The 18,009-nt window shown below is 36.2% G+C and overlaps 4 protein-coding genes across 4 annotated transcripts; 3 read left to right on the forward strand and 1 right to left on the reverse strand.

Annotated features, from left to right (window-relative positions):
- Nucleotides 1-499: 499 nt before the first annotated feature.
- LOC132293796 (uncharacterized) lies at nt 500-14,065 on the reverse strand. The gene is made up of 6 exons (XM_059791423.1): nt 13,648-14,065; nt 8,459-8,543; nt 7,449-8,362; nt 6,212-6,392; nt 5,529-5,605; nt 500-3,467 (listed from the first exon to the last, which is right to left on the reverse strand). The coding sequence occupies exon 6, from the start codon at nt 1,488-1,490 to the stop codon at nt 618-620; it is 873 nt and encodes a 290-aa protein (XP_059647406.1). The 5' UTR covers nt 1,491-3,467; nt 5,529-5,605; nt 6,212-6,392; nt 7,449-8,362; nt 8,459-8,543; nt 13,648-14,065; the 3' UTR covers nt 500-617.
- LOC132295680 (uncharacterized) lies at nt 4,733-5,617 on the forward strand. The gene has a single exon (XM_059793977.1). It carries the CDS (start codon nt 4,733-4,735, stop codon nt 5,615-5,617), a length of 885 nt encoding a protein of 294 aa, XP_059649960.1.
- Nucleotides 7,663-8,547, forward strand: LOC132295681 (uncharacterized). The gene has a single exon (XM_059793978.1). The coding sequence runs from the start codon at nt 7,663-7,665 to the stop codon at nt 8,545-8,547; it is 885 nt and encodes a 294-aa protein (XP_059649961.1).
- On the forward strand, nt 11,553-12,437 carry LOC132295682 (uncharacterized). The gene is made up of 2 exons (XM_059793979.1): nt 11,553-11,827; nt 11,921-12,437. The coding sequence occupies exons 1-2, from the start codon at nt 11,553-11,555 to the stop codon at nt 12,435-12,437; spliced, it is 792 nt and encodes a 263-aa protein (XP_059649962.1).
- Nucleotides 14,066-18,009: the final 3,944 nt, after the last annotated feature.

An 18,009-nucleotide genomic window follows, 5' to 3' on the forward strand; every position in this document is an offset into this window, starting at 1 on the left:
ACTGCCTAATCACATGCTAATAAATGTTTTCTGGGGAGGGTGTTGGATAAAATGATCGGAGATATAATTTGTATATACGTACAATAGATTAACTGTTCTCATGTGGTTGAACATTTTACTTTCACTAATATTGGTAAGTCACTTCTTAAGAATGGAATGTGAGACTATTTTTCTTTTTCTTTTTGGTAATATTTACTAGTGCCATGACATTTGACCATACATAATGAAATTTAGGTTAGGATTTCAATTTATGCGTAATTGAATATGGTGATGTAATTTCATGAGCAAGTTTTAATGAGTGAGTCCATCTGATTTTGATGCTGATCTATGACTATGCAAGGTCTGATGAGATGGAACATCACATTCATCCAACCCGAGTCTCATTCTTTTTTCTTGATTAGTAGTCCCACATATTTTTGACCGCAAATTGGAGAATGTAAAAAATAGAACAGCTAGAAATACTAATTTCAATTTCAACTGATTGAAAAAAATGCTCCAAAATGTGGAAAAGAGTAAATATAGCAGCAAGAACCATCCACCGGTATATTGATTTATAATCAAATGACAACTACAAGTATATTTGCATGTACAAGTGTCGACAACTAAAAAACTTTCTACTACTGGCTCAGAATGTTGAGGAGGGAAACTCTGGTTCTGATTAGACGTCTGAACAGACACTCTAGCTGTTCCTCCGCATCTTGAATGAGTGACTCCATCTTCCTCAACTGATTTTGCAAATTTTCATAGTCAGATTTGCTCGTCTTGTGACCCGTGAGTGAGCGCAATGCAGCGGCGACCTTCTCAAACTCGTTCATATCTGTTTCATCTTGTTGTGACACACTTTTCTGATGCATCAGCTTGGAAACCAAAGACCACCCGCTTGGCCTTGATTGCACCTTTGACCCGACAATAGAGGACAATAAGGACTCAAACGCAGTTACTGTGACAGCTTCAACCTCTGTTAACATGCTAACAATTGCCACAGTTTGATGGTCTTTGTCCAAGGCTAGAAGGCTTTCATTGTTTCTGATTTTCTCCAAATCCTTTAAGGACTTCTGGATCACCTTCTTCACTTTCTTTTGAGAGCTCAAATATTCACCAAACTCATTTGCATCTCGTCTTCTGCGCAGGATTGAAAGTAGTTGTTGTACATCTTGCTTTGTCTGTGAGAAGACATCTTTAGCAATGGCGCACACATCCAACAGCCTGAGATGCCCAGCCAAGGCTTCATCCACCCATTTCTGGTTGCGCTCTTGGGCAAACACTTGTTGAGTCTGTGGCAATAGAAGCCAAGCATCCACACAATCATACAACTCTTCAAGACCACTTAGTCTGTTGCTGATGGATGGCAATGATGAAGATGTGGCTTCAGAAGCCTTGACTCTGCACAAACGCTCATCGAATTGAGGAATGAGCGGATGAGATCTAGAGGGAAAGCTAACAGAGCGAGCATGAAAACGAGTTTTTGATCTCAAAGGAGAGGAAGCCATCTTTGTGTCTTACTACAAATTAGGCTCTTAACAGTAGAATGTACAAAGCAATCTAAGTTTTGAGTTCCTTTCCCTTTGCACGAGCTCAATATATATATGTATCATCATAAGGTAAAGGAAACATAAGGAATCTCATCCTCTTAAACAATCAATGAATGGCAACGTGATTATGATTTGTATCTAACTACTACCTCGGCAATGTTTACGCAATGTTCCCACCCAGTAGGTTCCAAACTCACCACCAAATTGTTTATTTGACACAGAAGATCACATGCATATCTTAACAACAAATGACACTATACCTAATATATTACAGAAACGATGAATAAAATATGCAATGCACGAGTGGCATTGACACCCTGTCTCATCTAACTACAAAATGCCAGACCCATCCTTTCTAATCTGTTTTCTTCTTCTCAATAAATGTGCAAGTGCGCGCACGAGTAGCATCGAGCTTGTGCATCCTCTTAAAGGGAAATCGCCAGCATCATCCTCTCTCTTCTGTCCCTTATTTATTTATTTATTTTTTAATATGCATCCGTGCGGGTGTGAGACAGCTCTTTTAATGGCCTGAGAAAACACTTTCTATATAGTTCTTGACTAATTATTAGCACGAAGAAATTTGAGATTCATAAATGGCAACATGATCCATATTTGGATCTAAATACAATATCAGCTATGTTTATGCAGTGTCTCCCTCCCACCATGCACCCAACTCAGTATTATTCGTTTCAATATTTGATAAGGAAAATGTTAAAATAAATCACAACTTTGGCATTGTTCTCAAACTAATAAGTACTACTTACTAGTTACCAAGAGTGGTGGCAAAATCACAACGTTTCTAAATATGAAGTTTTACAGTCCTAATTATTCCAATAGTTTAATAAGTCCTCGTGTGCAAGATATATATCTAACAATAAATGTAACAAGTGCAGCAGCAGCATCAAAAATAGAAAAATGAAGAAGGTGACCTGCTCTGTAGTATAAGAGGAGACAATTTGTCAATGCCACTCGTGTACCACATAATTCACATATGAATCATGTTATAAAATGATAAAATATAAATTCTGATCAAGTTAACATACTTTATGCCTCATCAAGCTGAAAATAAAAAAAAATATCTACATTATTGGGTGGCAAGTTTGAGGTTGCGGAGACAATAAACAGACATAGTTGGACATTAATGTTCAAATTCGAATCACAATCAAGTTTGACTCACCTAGAGTTGAGCAGATGTTATCCTTGGGATGTTTAAATGGCAGTTTAACATGTTAAGGGCATCAATCGCGAAAGGCACTGCGAGGTTACAAGCACGGCAAAGAAACTGCAGAATGACTGAATGATTGGAGACTTTCGGTGGCAGATGTGAAGTTTTAAGGCCGTTTCTAATAAACACAATAATGCTGTTCTTAATGTGCATAGCTGTTCAACTCTATCATCTGTCAATAGCAGTGTGCTCGGTGTTCCAAAATCTATGGATTTCAGTTATGACAATTTATCAAAACTAGTTTTTTCCATTTAATATAGAGTGTTTCCTCTATGCACAGGAACAAAATGAGTAATGGGTTAATAAGGATTAGGATGAATATCTCTGTCGGTTGTATCTGTTGCTTTGCTAAGGATGTCCTGTTCCAGGCAAATGAACACATACAAGAATTGCAGTCAGTTTCACACAGATGACATTGTGGTGAAACTGGGGTGTCAAATGTGGTTGGAGATATTAACCTCGAGGAAAAGGCAACTGCACTTTCTTTTTCCTCCCATTAAAGACCAATTAAGGCCATGAGAGGTAGAAGCAGTAATTCCCATTGTCATGCAATATTTGTTGCCATTTCTATCCCCTCTGAGGACACTACCAAAGCTAAGCAGCTTCTCCTTGGTTTCCCAAACTCATGGAAACAAAACATGTTGTTTTGAGGAATGAATCTCTAGTTATACATGTCTTTGATTCTATGTCATACAAACCAGCAGAACTACCTGAAAGAGACAACTACAATTATAGATAAAAGAATAAAAATCGCCAATTACATTGAAAACAACAATATTATTTAGCTGAAATAGTAAATTTCTCTTTTATTTGTTAAATATTAATGCATATCAAAGATTCAAAATGTAGCAGAGAGTTTAGAACCTATTCATCTAATAAAACAAATATTCTTTAAAAGAATCTCATGTCAACATACTACGTAGTACATATTTGGATATTCCATCTGGATGGTTGATCCATTCTATCACCCAAGCTAGGGTAAAAACAGTCAAAAGATAGAAGACATTTGCTTAGCACGACCATTTGAATATCAAGTTTGAACTACAATGGTGACTAGCTTGTGAACAGATTAGTCCATAGGTTCAGATGAGGCATATAATTATTGTATGGAAATTAAATAAAGATAAATGTAATTAAAAAACTATAAGCACAGAGTATTGTTTCTTGCATAATTGCATTGGAGAAAACAACTTGTCAATGGCACTCGTGCATTACATTAAAAATTATATCGTAGGCTGGTAGCACATTATGCTAAAATAGGCATGTGAATTCAAGTATAAACAAATAATGGTGAGTTGGGTATATGGTGGGAGGGAGACACTCCATAAACATAGGTGATATTGTCTTTAGATCCAAATATGGATCATGTTGCCACTGATGAATCTCAAATTTCATCATGTTAATAATTAATCAAGAAATAAAATTGAATCTCAGGCCAATTTAAAAGAGCTGTCTCATACACACAAACACACGGATGCACATTGACAAAAAGAAGACAGAAGAGAGAGATTGATAATGCCATTTCCTAGTGTCAGAGTATGAAGAATTTAAATACTACTTGTGCGCCCACTTAGCACATTGATTGAGAAGAAGAAAACGGATTAAGAAGGATGGATCTGGCATTTTCTAGCTAGACAAGACAGGGTGTCAATGCCACTCGTGCATTGCATTTTCTATGGATCATTTCTGTAATAGTGTCAATTTTTGTTAAGATATGCATGTGATTTTCTGAGTTAAAGAAACAATTTGGTGATGAGTTTGGAACCTACTGTTTGGGAACATTGCGTAAACACTGCCGAGGTAGTAGTTAGATCCAAATCAAGAAAACGCTGGCACTCATTTAGTGTTTTAATGGTGAGATTCCTTGTGTCTCCTTCACCCCATCATATATATTGAGCTTATACCAAGGGAAAGAAACTTAACTTGAGATTGAATTGCTACATTCTAGTGCTTAATTTGTAATAAAGAAACAAAGATGACTTCCTCTCCTTTGAGATCAAAAACCAGTTTCCATGCTCGCTCCATTAGCTTGCCCTCTAGATCTCATCCGCTCATTCCTCAATTTGATGATCGTTTGTGCAGAATCAAGGCTTCTGAAGCCACATCTTCATCATTGCCATCCATCAGCAACAGACTAAGCGGCCTTGAAGAGTTATATGATTGTGTGGATGATTTGCTTCAATTGCCACAGACTCAACAAGTATTTACCCATGAGTGCAACCAGAAATGGGTAGATGAAGCCTTGGCTGGTCATCTCAGGCTCTTGGATACGTGTGCCATTGCTAAAGATGTCTTCTCACAGACAAAGCAAGATGTACAGCAACTTCTTTCAATGTTGTGCAAAAGATGGGATGCAAATGATTTTGGTGCATATTTGACCTCTCAAAAGAAGGTGAAGAAGGTGATCCAAAAGTCCCTAAAGGATTTGAGGAGAATCAGGAACAATGAAAGCCTTCTAGCCTTGGACAAAGACCATCAAACTGTGGAAATTGTTAGCATGTTAACTGAGGTTGAAGCTGTCACTGCAGCCGCGTTTGAGTCCTTATTGTCCTATGTTGCGGGGTCAAAGGTGCAATCAAGGCCAACTACTTGGTCTTTGATGTCTAAACTGATGCATCAAAAAAGTGTATCTCAACATGATGAAGCAGAAATGAACGAGTTTGAGAAGGTTGCTACTGCATTGCACTCACTCACTGGTCACAAGACAAGCAAATTTGATAATATCATGAATGTTGAGAATTTGCAAAATCAGTTGGGGAAGATGGACTCACTCATTCAAGATGCGGAAGAAAAACTAGAGTGCCTGTTCAGACGTTTAATCAGAACCAGAGTTTCCCTCCTCAACATTCTGAGCCAGTAGCCAGGAAAAAAGAAAAAGAAAAAAAGAAGATTAGCTGTTGATACTTGTACATGAAAATATACTTGTAGTTGTCAGTTAATTATAAATCAATATACTGATGGATGATTATTGCTGCTATATTTTCTCTTTTCCTCGTTTTGGAGCATTTTTTTCAAACAGTTAACAATGAAATTAATATTTCTAGCAGTTCGAATTTTACACTCCATCTTGCGGTCTCATATGTAGGACTACTAATCAAGAAGAAAAGGTAAAAAAATAATAATAATGATGACTCGTGTCGGATGATTTTAATGTTCCATTCTATCATACCTGGCATAGTCATAGCTGCATCAGAAGAAGATAAAGATGGCTTGCTTTCAAATATAAAATGAGACAATTTCTCAATGCCAGTCGTGCAGCACATGGTATATATTATGAATCATGCCATATAATATATATGTTGACTATGTTAACATAATGTTATGCTTCAACACATTGAAAAAAAATAAAAAAATCTACACTATTGGGTGGCAAGTTTGAGGTTGGGGAGACACTAAACAGTCATAGTTGGGACATTAGTGTTCAGATCCAAATCACAATCACGTTGGGACTCACCTAGAGTTTAACAGGATGATATTTCGATTTTCAACTTTCTTCTTTCTGGTTATAGACCTTAGTTTCCAAAATTCATGCAAATAAAAAGCGTAGCTTTGGAGGAATGAATTTCTCTATGTACAGGTCTTTGATTCCAAGTTATACAAACCAGCACTGAGAATCCTGAAAAAAACAATTACAACTGCAGAAAAAAACAGTAAAACTCATCAATCACATTGAAAATAACAATGTTATTTCTCTGTAAAAGTAATATAAAAAAAAAACTCTACCAACCTTTCTTTTGTTTGTTACATATTAAATAGGTATATCAATAAGTAGCCAAAGACAGAGTATTTTGTTTTTGAAAAATCTCATGTCAACATACTACATGAAAGTATTAAGTATCCAAAAACCTTAATTCGAACATTATCACAAGATAATAAAAACTCAAATCCAAAATTTAAAGAAATTAATTTTTCATACAGTGAGAGTGGGGAACTGCCATTTCTTTCATTTTTGCAAAGAGTATATAGCAGACTCTAAGAATGATGGGTATTACAAACCTCATTGCAGTTAAATTTTATTTGTTAGTTATGTATTCAAAGTAGTAAGATAAATGTAATTTAAAAATTATAACCACAGAACAAAATAGTGTTGGGTGTTTCTTTCATTGAAGGAAACAAGTCAATGCCACTCGTGCATTGCATTAAAAATTATTCGGTAGCACGTTATGCTAAAATAGGCATGATATTTCAAGTGAGAAGAAATAATAGTGAGTTGCGTACATGGTGGGAGGGAGACACTGCATAAACATAGCTGATATTGTGTTTAGATCCAACTATGGATCATGTTGCCACTTATGAATCTCAAATTTCTTCATGTTAATAATTAATCAAGAAATTAAGCATTTTCTCAAGCCAATTTTAAAAGTTGTCTCACACACCTGCACGGATACACATTGACAAAAAGCAGACAGAAGAGAGAGAAAGATGCTGGCATTTCCCTGTAAGGGGACGCAGAATTTAAATACTACTCATGCGCACACTTGCACATTGATTGAGAAGAAGAAAACAGATTAAAAAGGATGGTTCTGGCATTTTCCAGTAAAAGTAGACAGGGTGTCAATGCCACTCGTGCATTGCATATTACATGGATCATTTCTGTAATATATGAGATAATATCATTTTATTTTAAGATATGCATGTGATTTTTTGAATTTAAAAAAAATAAATAAAGAAATTGGTGGTGAGTTTGGAACCTGCTGGGAGGGAACATTGCATAAACATTGCCGAGATAGCAGTTAGATCCAAATCAAGTTCACGCTGGCACTCATTTAATTTTTGAATGATGAGATTCCTCGTGTCTCCTTCACCCCATCATATATATTGGGCTTATACCAAGGGAAAGAAACTCAACATGACATAGAATTGCTACATTCTAGTGCTAAGCTTAATTTGTAATAAGAAACAAAGATGGCTTCCTCTTCTTTGAGATCAAAAACCAGTTTCCATGCTCGCTCAATTAGCTTTCCCTCTAGATCTCATCCGCTCACTCCTCAATTCGATGAGTGTTTGTGCAGAGTCAAGGCTTCTGAAGCCACATCTTCATCATTGCCATCCATCAGCAAAAGACTAAGCGGCCTTGAAGAGCTATATGATTGTGTGGATGATTTGCTTCTATTGCCACACACTCAACAAGTATTTGCTCAAGAGCACAGCCAGAAGTGGGTTGATGAAGCCTTGGCTGGGCATCTCAGGCTCTTGGATGTGTGTGCCATTGCTAAAGATGTCTTCTCACAGACAAAGCAAGATGTACAAAACCTTCTTTCAATCCTGCGCAGAAGACGGGATGCAAATGATTTTGGTGAATATTTGTCCTCTCAAAAGAAAGTGAAGAAGGTGATCCAAAAGTCCCTAAAGGATTTGAAGAGAATCAGAAACATTGAAAGCCTTCTAGCCTTGGACAAAGACCATCAAACTGTGGCCATTTTTCGCATGCTAAATGAGGTTGAAGTTGTCACTGTAGCCGCATTTGAGTCCTTATTGTCCTATATTGTGGGGTCAAAGGTGCAATCAAGGCCAAGTGGGTGGTCTTTGGTTTCCAAGATGATGCATCAGAAAAGTGTGTCATGGCAAAATGAAACAGATACGAACGAGTTTGAGAAGGTTGCCACTGCATTGTGCACACTCACCAGTCACAAGACAAGCAAATCTGATAATGTCATGAATGTTGAAAATTTGCAAAATCAATTGGGGAAGATGGACTCACTCATTCAAGATGTGGAAGAACAGCTAGCGTGCCTGTTCAGACGTTTAATCAGAACCAGAGTTTCCATCCTCAACATTCTGAGTAACTAGACAGAAAAAAGAAAAAAAGAAAAGATTAGCTTTTCATACTTGTACATGAAAATATACTTGTAGTTGTTTTTTGATTATAAATCAATATACTGTGGATGATTATTGCTGCTATATTTACTCTTTTGTCGTTTTGGAGCATTTTTTCAATAAGTTGAAAATGAAATTAATAATTCTAGTAGTTCTATTATTACACTCTCCATCTTGTGGTATCATATTTAGGACTACTAATAAAATAAAAGAATGAGACTTTTATTGGATGATTTAAATGTTCCATTTTATCAGACCTAGCTATTCATAGATCAGCATCAGGAGAAGATAAAGATGACTTGAGATGTATAAATAGCAGCTTAATATGGTCAAGGCCAGTAATCACAAAGGGCAGTGCTGGGTCACAAGCAGGGTCAAGAAAGTGTGCATGAGAGGTGGAAGCAGTCATTCTCACAGTCAAGCATATTTGCAGCCGGTCCTTGGTTTCCAAAATTCATGCAAAAAAAAGACTGTAGCTTTGGAGGAATGAATTTCTCTCTATACATGTCTTTCATTCTAAGTTATACAAACCAGCACTGAAAAACCTGAAAGAAACAATTACAATTGCAGAAAAAAAAAGTAAAACTCACCAATCACATTGAAAAGAACAATGTTATTTGGCTGAAAAAGTAATATGCACAAAATTATCTACCAACCTTCTCTATTGTCTGTTAATGCCACTCATGCACGACATAATTCACATATGAATCATGCCAGAAAGTCATAAAATATAAATTCTGACCAAATTAACATACTTTTTTGCTTCAACAAGTTAAAAATAGAAATCTACACTATTGGGTGGCAATTTTGAGGTTAGGGTAACACTAAACAGACATGGTTGGACATTAATGTTCAATTTGCAAATCACAGTCAGGTTTGACTCTCCTAGAGTCGAAGATGATGAGATTCCTCCTTCCTACCTTTTAGTATTTATTGAGCAGATGGAAAGTAGATGCTATCATTGGGATGTTTAATCGCGAGAGGCACTGCTATGTTGCAAGCATGGCAAAGAAACTGCAGAAAACCAGAGTGTATAGCTGGATGATTTAAGGGTATTGGCTTACTGAGTGGATTGGAGACTTCTTGAGGAAGATGTGAATTCTTTAAGGCCAATTCTAATAAACACAATATTGCTGTTCTTAATGTGCATAGCTTCTGTTCAACTCCTACATCAATCAAAATCAGTGTGCTCAATATTCCAAAATCTATGGATTTCAGTTATGAAAAATTATCAAAACGAGTTTAATTGCAATCAGTTTCACATAGATGACATGGTGGAGAATATGGGGTTTTATACGTGGTTGGAAACACTAATTTTGAGGAAAAGGCAAGGAAGGTGATCCAAAAGTCCCCAAGGGTTTGAAGAGTATAAAAACAACTGCACCTTCTCGGTTTCTCCCTCTTCAGCAATAACCAACCAAGGCCATGACAGGTGGAAGCAGTCTTTCTCATTGTTTTGCAATACTTGTTTGTCATTTTTATCCCCTCCAAGGGCACAATAAAAGCTAATCAGCTGGTCCTTGGTTTCACAAACTAATGGAAACAAAACATGTAGTTTTGAGGAATGAAACTTTAGTTACATGTCTTTGATTGAATGTCATACAAACCAGCAAATATTAATGTATATTAAAAAGTAGCATAAAGTTTAGAACCTATTCATCTAATAAAACAGAGTATTTTGTTTTTGAAAAATCTCATTTCAACATACTACATGAAAGTATCAAGTGGCCAAAGTCCTTAATTCAAACATGATCAGAACATAATAAAACCCAAATCCAAAATTTAAAGAAATTCCTTTTTCATGCAGTGAGAGTGGGGAGCAGTCAATTCTCTCATTTTTGCGAAGAATATATAGCAGACAGACCCTAAGAACGATGGATAAGACCAGCCCATCGCAGTTAACATTTAATTGTTATTTATGTATTCAAAATAGCTTCAAGTTTAAAAAATGTGTGCATGAGTGATTCTGTCCTTGTCTAGACAGACTTGGGCTTCTCCAAGTAGATAGAAGGCATTTGCTTAGTATGCACATTTGAGTTTCAAGTTTGAACTACGACGGTGACTAGACTAGTAATCAGATTAGTCCCTAGGTGCAGACAAGGTATATAATTATTGTACGAAAATTAAATTAAGATAAAAATAATTAAAAAACTATAAGCACAGAATAAAATAGTGTTAGGTGTTTCTTGCATAATTGCATTGGAGGAAACAAGTTGTCAATGGCACTCGTGCATTGCATTAAAAATTATACAGTAGCACAATATGCTAAAATAGGCATGTGATTTGAAGCAAAACCAAATAATACTGAGTTGGGTACATGGTGGGAGGGAGACACTGCATAGACATAGCTGATATTGTGTATAGATCCAAATATGGATCATGTTGCCACCTATGAATCTCAAATTTAATTAGTATAGAAAGCGTTTTGCCAGGCCAATTTAAAAGAGCTGTCTCACACACCCTCACGGATGCACATTGAAAAAAAGAAGACAGAAGAGAGAGGAAGATGATGGCATTTTCCTGCAAGAGGATGCAGAATTTAAATACTACTCGTGCGCCCACTTGCATATTGATTGAGAAGCAGAAAACAGATTAGAAAGGATGGTTCTGGCATTTTCTAGTTAGAGTAGACAGGGTATAAATGCCACTCGTGCATTGCATATTTTATGGATCATTTATGTAATATATATTAGATATCTCATTTTATGTTAAGATATGCATGTGATTTTCGCAGTTAAAAAAATAATTTGGTGGTGAGTATGGAACCTACTGGGTGACAACATTGCATAAACATTGCCGAGGTAGCAGTTAGATCCAAATCAAGTTCACGCTGGCACTTATTTATTTTTTGAATGATAAGATTCCTTGTGTCTCCTTCACCCTATGATATATATTGAGCTTATACCAAGGGAAAGAAACTCAACTTGAGATTGAATTGTATGGTTCTAAGCCTAATTTGTAATAAGAAACAAATTAAGATGGCTTCCTCTCCTTTGACATCAAAAACTGGTTTTCATTCTCGCTCTGTTAGCTTGCCCTCTAGATCTCATCCTCTCATTCCTCAATTTGACAAGCGTTTGTGCACAGTAAAGGCTTCTGAAGACACATCTTCATCATTGCCATCCATCAGCAATAGACTAAGTGGTCTTGAAGAGTTATATGATTGTGTGGATGATTTGCTTCTTTTGCCACAGACTCAACAAGTATTTGCCCAAGAGCGCGACCAGAAATGGGTTGATGAAGCATTGGCTGGGCATCTCAGGCTCTTGGATGTGTGTGCCATCGCTAAAGATGTCTTCTCATAGACAAAGCAAGATGTACAACAACTTCTTTCAATCCTGTGCAGAAGACGAGATGCAAATGATTTTGGTGCATATTTGACCTCTCAAAAGAAGGTGAAGAAGGTGATCCAAAAGTCCCTAAAGGATTTGAAGAGAATCAGAAACAATGAAAGTCTTCTAGCCTTGGACAAAGACCATGAAACTGTGGCAATTGTTAGCATGTTAAATGAGGTTGAAGCTGTCACTGTAGCCGCCTTTGAGTCCTTATTGTCCCATATTGTAGCGTCAAAGGTGCAATCAAGGCTGAGTGGGTGGTCTTTGGTTTCCAAACTGATGCATCAGAAAAGTGTGTCACAACAAGATGAAACAGAAATGAACGAGTTTGAGAAGGTTGCTACTGCATTGCACACACTCAACAATCACAAAGCAAGCAAATCTGATAATGTTATGAATGTTGAAAATTTGCAATATCAGTTGGGGAAGATAGACTCGCTCATTCAAGATGCAGAAGAACAATTAGAGTGCCTGTTTAGACGTTTAATTAGAACCAGAGTTTCCCTCCTCAACATTCTGAGCCAATAGGGGAAAAAAAGCCTTCCTGATTAGCTGTTCATACTTGTACATGAAAATATACTTGTAGTTGTCATTTGATTATAAATCATTATATTGGTGGATGATTATTGCTGCTATATTTACTCTTTTCCTCATTTTCGAGTTTTTTTTCAATCATTTGAAAATGAAATTAATATTTGTAGGACTACTAATCAAGAAAAAAGGAAAAAAGAATGAGACTTGTGTTGGATTATTTTAATGTTCCATCTCATCAGACCTAGCATAGTCATTCAGCATCAGAAGAACATAAAGGTGACTTGATATATATAAATAGCAGCTTAAAATATTCCAGGCCAGCAATCACAAAGGGCAGTGCTAGGTCACAAGCAGGGACAAGGAAGTGCACTCGAGTTCAGTGTACAGCTAATAGCTGGATGATTTAAGGGTATTGGTTTACTGAGTGGATTGAAGACTCCTTGAGGCAGATGTGCGTTTAAAAGGTATTTAATTTAGATGACTCTGTCAATGAAGTAAAGATATATACACCTTAAATTTTAAGGCAGGCCATAACCTACCATACCAAAGATAATTTAACAAAGAAGATGTCAATGATCAAAAGTTCAGATTTTTATTCGCGTTCATCATTTTTTATACTGGTAATCATTCAAAATGGGAACAAAATTTCAGCCTGCAATTGATGAAGAATATTGGGCATGGAAATAAAGCAAGGATTCAGTATGATAATATATTTACTTCAAGAATTGGGGTTGAGGTAGGAAAATTTTGGAGTCTTCAGTGCATCACAGATGATAAGTTTTCTATATTTGTACTCGTAATATAATGATACTGCATTTTCTGTGACTGTTACCAATTCAAAATGTCTTTGAAATCAGTACACATGCTTACCTACATTAGGCTTCTTGTTTTAAGTGTTTTTTAATGTGTCATGTCAAGACAATACTGATCTCAGCCCTAAACTATTGGCTCAGCACGTTCATCTTGCCTAAAAGCTCAATTCTTGAGTTCATATGCATTCTAAGAAGATTTATTTCTAATGGTCTGGTTCTGAACTAAAAAAGACAGGAGCGAGTGGCCTGGTCCAAGGTTTGCCTCCCAAAGAGTCATGTGATAGAGGCCAGGCTAAGAATTCCAAACATTGCAGGGTGATTAAAACAAACTGGGACACTTCTATATATCAAACAACAAGCAAATCATTTGGTCATAGTGGTGTTGGACATACCCTGTCGAGGAAAGGAGCCTCTGGACCTTGAAAATACGACTGCAATGCTTATGGAGCTGGAGGAAGATGTTAGCAGCTCAGACACACTCGTCTAACACGTGGTGGGCGATGGTAAACAAACTTTCTTTTGGCATGATAATTGAACACTGCAGGGTTCACTCCTTGAGCAAGTTGCTGCAGAACTTTTGAAACATTGAACATCCCCTGCACTCCATAAAAATCCCCTGCACTCCACAGTTTATGATGTTTATCACATTTGGGTTGAATGAAACGGCATAATTATATTCAACCATGGGATCATCGCAAAACACAGTTCTTGGTAAGATTTTGGCATCTATATCTGTGAAGCTCTCGCATGAAGTTACAGAGAGCCCCAATTGTTCACCGGAAGGTTGAATTGCAATTTGCATCCATCCCCTAATTGATTGGCTTGGGCTTTGAGACCCTAGTTTTGTTTTAGTCTTAATTTAAGCTTGAACAGGCCTTCGGCCTTTGTATGACTTGTAACGAGTGTTGTTCGTATGGGCCTAACCCTTATAAGCCCAACCCTATGTACAGTACATATTTCAAGTTTGTTTAGAAAACATCGTCTCTCTCACGCATACATGAACATTGAGAAGAAGAAAACAGAAGAAAAAGATTGATGCTGGCATTTTCTGATAAGAGGAGGCAGAATTTAAATGCTACTCGTGCGCGCACTTGCACAATTATTGAGAAGAAGCAAACATAGTAGAAAGTATGGTTCTGGCATTTTCTCTTCGGAGGAGACAAAATGTCAATGCCATTCGTGCATTGCATTAAGATATGCATGTGATTTCCTGAGTTGAAAAACAATATGGTTGCAAGTTCTGGTGGGAACATTGCGTAAACATTGGCGAGGTAGTAGTTAGATCTAAATCAAGATCACGCTGTTTAGTGTCTCACTCATTTAATTATTTGTTCAATGATGAGATTCCTAGTGTCTCCTTCACCTTATCATATATATAGAGGTTATACCAAGAGAAAGAAACTCATCTGAGAGTGAATTACACTATCCAACTTGTGGTCTCCCATGTAGGACTACTAATTAATCAAGAAAAAAGAACAAGACTCGATGTTGGATGATTTCAATATTCCATTTTATCAGACCTAGCATAGTCATTGATCAGCAATGGAAGAAGATAATAATAATAATAATAATAATAATAATAATAATAATAATAATAATTACAGCTTAATCTTGAGCCACATGAAACATGTACCAGGCTTTCCAAGATAATAATGATTGCCTGTTTGGTCTCAATAGTTTCTTTGACCATCTTCTTCAATCTTTCATCGTCCTTTTCAGCCTCTTCAACCTGTTCATCATGAACTTTAGTTTCTTCGTTATCTAAACTATCAGAGTCAGATAAATGAACGACATGAGGACCCCTATCAAGAAAAGCGACATAAGAAAAATCATTAGAATCATCTTGAGGAGAATCACTATTACTTAAAGTAGAATTTTCAACCATAGAAACTTTCATTACTTTTCTTTTATTTCTATCATTTTGTTCTTTCCTAGGACTAAGACAAACATTGGCTGCATGACATTTGCCACCACAATTCCAGCAAGTAAATTTTGTTTCTTTTGATTCTTCTACTTTTTTTTCATTAAATCTAAACTTTGACGTTTCGTCAAAATTTTGAGGATTAGCCTTGTTGCTATTCCTTCTCCTCTGTTGCCTTTGCAAAATCTGACTGAATTGCCTTGACAAGAATGCAATGTCATCATCAAAGTCATCATTCACAGAATTCTCAACCTGTATAGATTTTAAAGCAAGATTTTTCTCCTTCTAATTTAAATCAAAATTCTGCATCTCAAAAGTTTTTAGTGAACCTACCATTTCATCAACTTGACAAGTAGTCAAATCCCAATGTTCAGAGATGGTTTCAACCCTAATCTGGAATCTTTTAGGTAAAGATCTTAAGATTTTTTCACAGATTTTTTTTTTTACTAACTTTTTTCCCTAAATGACGCAATTCATAAACTATTTCAAGAAGACTAGAATAAAAGAAAATGATTCATCTTCTTTCATCACGATGTTGCCAAATTTATGAGAGAGCAACTGAATTTTGGACAACTTCACTTTTGAAGTTCCTTCATGAGTAACCTGTAAAATATCCCAAACTTCTTTAGCAGTTTACAATAAGAAATTCTAGCATATTCAAATGGAACAACAGAATTAATAATTGAATATAAAGCTTTGCCATTAGCATCATTACGCTCAGTTTCAATAGCAGTAAAAGCAAAAGTATCTTTTAACTCTTTGACTATTTTACCATCCACAGTTGTATCTACTGTTGGAGGTGTATAGCCAGACTCAACTATTGCCCAAGTTTTACCACCAGAATTTTGCAAATAGGCTCTCATCTTTGATTTTCAAAAATTGTAATTATCTCCTTCAAATAAAAGACCACGTTGATTAGAACCACCTTCTTTTAACGCATAAGACATGATGTTGAAAACAAATTTTGAAAAACACAACAAAACTAAACTTTCCAACAAGGATCAACTCAGTGTATAGAGATCTGCTCTGATACCATATTGTGAGTCGTACGCAGCTGAATGTAAACTGGAAAGTTTTAGGTTTTGTGTAACAGATCTATGTCCTTAACTACTTTACTTATTTTATATTTTAGCAATTAAACAGTTAATCACATGCAAATAAAATAAAGCAAAGTATAAAGTTAGAGATGACACCATGATTTAGCGAGGAAACCCCAGTTGATAAAATACGTCAATTGTTATGGGAAAAACCTCATGGACTTGTGCAGTCTAAAGCAAACCAATCCACTATACTTGGAACAAAGTATACTGAATTTTGACTCTGACTCACACCCTATCGTTCTACACCACACTAACCACTGACGATCCTCTGGCTTTACGACTCCCCGTCCAACAGCAACTTGATCTCAGGCTTATACTTGATATTTGTAGAAGAGTAACAGGTAGATCAGACAGCACTCCGCGAATGCTCCAACCCTTCCAAAGTGTGATTGCGTTTACTTCTATTCTTCAATTGTCTGAATGATGTAGAAGAAGATCTGCTATGTCTGATCGATGTTAATACAACTGTATGATCACGATCAGGATTCAAACACTACAGCTCTAGACTCACTAGGTGAATATATGTGGGTTCTAGGAAGACAACAGTAAAATCAATTTTGATTTTCTGAGAGAAATAAACTTCCTAAGGCTATGAATAATATCTGAATTATAATGTAAAAACCGTGAATAAACCAATGTATATGACATGGTTTATATAGATTATAGAATGACCTAATACCTCTGAAAATAAGGTAAATTTCGTGCATAGGATTTGGTACAATTCTAGACCAACTGGGAGATTAATTAGAAAAAGGAAACTAAAGTTGTATTGCAAACAGGAGGTCTTGAACCGGTTCAAGGAAAGTTGAACCGGTTCAAGTTTGGCAGTGTGTCAAACTTGAACATTTTGAACCGGTTCAAGGAAGCTGAACCGGTTCAAGGTTGGCAGACTCGGATTTCGAATTCCTTCAGCCTTGGTTCATTCTACGAAAATTGTATACTAACATGGAAAATGTAGAATGCCCAACCTTGTTCATATTCCTTCCTAATGTAGTGTACTTACCCTTTTCATCACAAACTCTTCAATTAAGGTAAGTTTGAACTCCTTCCCAGTTGTGGAATCCCTGTTGAACTTGATGACTTGTAGAACAAGTAATTTAAATTACAACTCAATTTAGACTTGTTATGTCTACGATAATTGCCAAAAAATAAATAATATCTCATAGCAATTCGACACATGGGCTCAAATGACACAGTCGGGAAAATGTCCGAGCAACATATGGGATGTAACCGTTTTTGACGGTGTTGTGTAACCTTTCTTTCATGCAAATTATTTGTAACGTGACATGTTTATTTGGATTCTTGGTTTTAATTGAAAGTTTTCTTAATTTAAAAACGAAGGGACTACCCAAACCATCTAATTTAACTATGTAAATTTTAGGTTTGAATCTGTTGATGCAAGGAATAGAAATATGATAGATATAGACACTAGAGAGTACTATTGAAAAGTAACTGTATCGGGATAGATAGCTTTTGGCCTTGAACCTTTCCTAGTGTATTACTATCTTCTTCATTTGTAATTTGCGCAAATTTTCATTCATGTGGGGAATTGTTGGAAATGATGGTATTAAAACCAAAAACTTTGAGTGAGATTTTGAATAGATTCCGCTAAGAATTGTTTGCGGATCTATAGACGAGCGCGTTCCTCTCCGCAAGGAAATGAACGTGATATATTTACTTTCTCAAATCCGTTTCCGGGTGAATGAGAAATTAGCTCCAAAATATAGTGTTTG

This window comes from Cornus florida, unplaced genomic scaffold, assembly GCF_030987335.1.
Source record: "Cornus florida cultivar Cherokee Brave unplaced genomic scaffold, ASM3098733v1 CherokeeBrave_3.0.0_Hap2_Chr02, whole genome shotgun sequence".
Taxonomy (NCBI): Eukaryota; Viridiplantae; Streptophyta; class Magnoliopsida; order Cornales; family Cornaceae; genus Cornus; species Cornus florida.

Excerpts from the sequence above, each read along its gene's own strand:
- LOC132293796 (XM_059791423.1), bottom strand. The coding sequence starts at position 1,490 with ATGGCTTCCTCTCCTTTGAGATCAAAAACTCGTTTTCATGCTCGCTCT.
- LOC132295681 (XM_059793978.1), top strand. The coding sequence starts at position 7,663 with ATGGCTTCCTCTTCTTTGAGATCAAAAACCAGTTTCCATGCTCGCTCA.
- LOC132295682 (XM_059793979.1), top strand. The coding sequence starts at position 11,553 with ATGGCTTCCTCTCCTTTGACATCAAAAACTGGTTTTCATTCTCGCTCT. Across the intron at positions 11,828-11,920 it reads GTTGATGAAGCATTGGCTGG|AAGACGAGATGCAAATGATT; the intron begins GCATCTCAGGCT and ends AATCCTGTGCAG.
- LOC132295680 (XM_059793977.1), top strand. The coding sequence starts at position 4,733 with ATGACTTCCTCTCCTTTGAGATCAAAAACCAGTTTCCATGCTCGCTCC.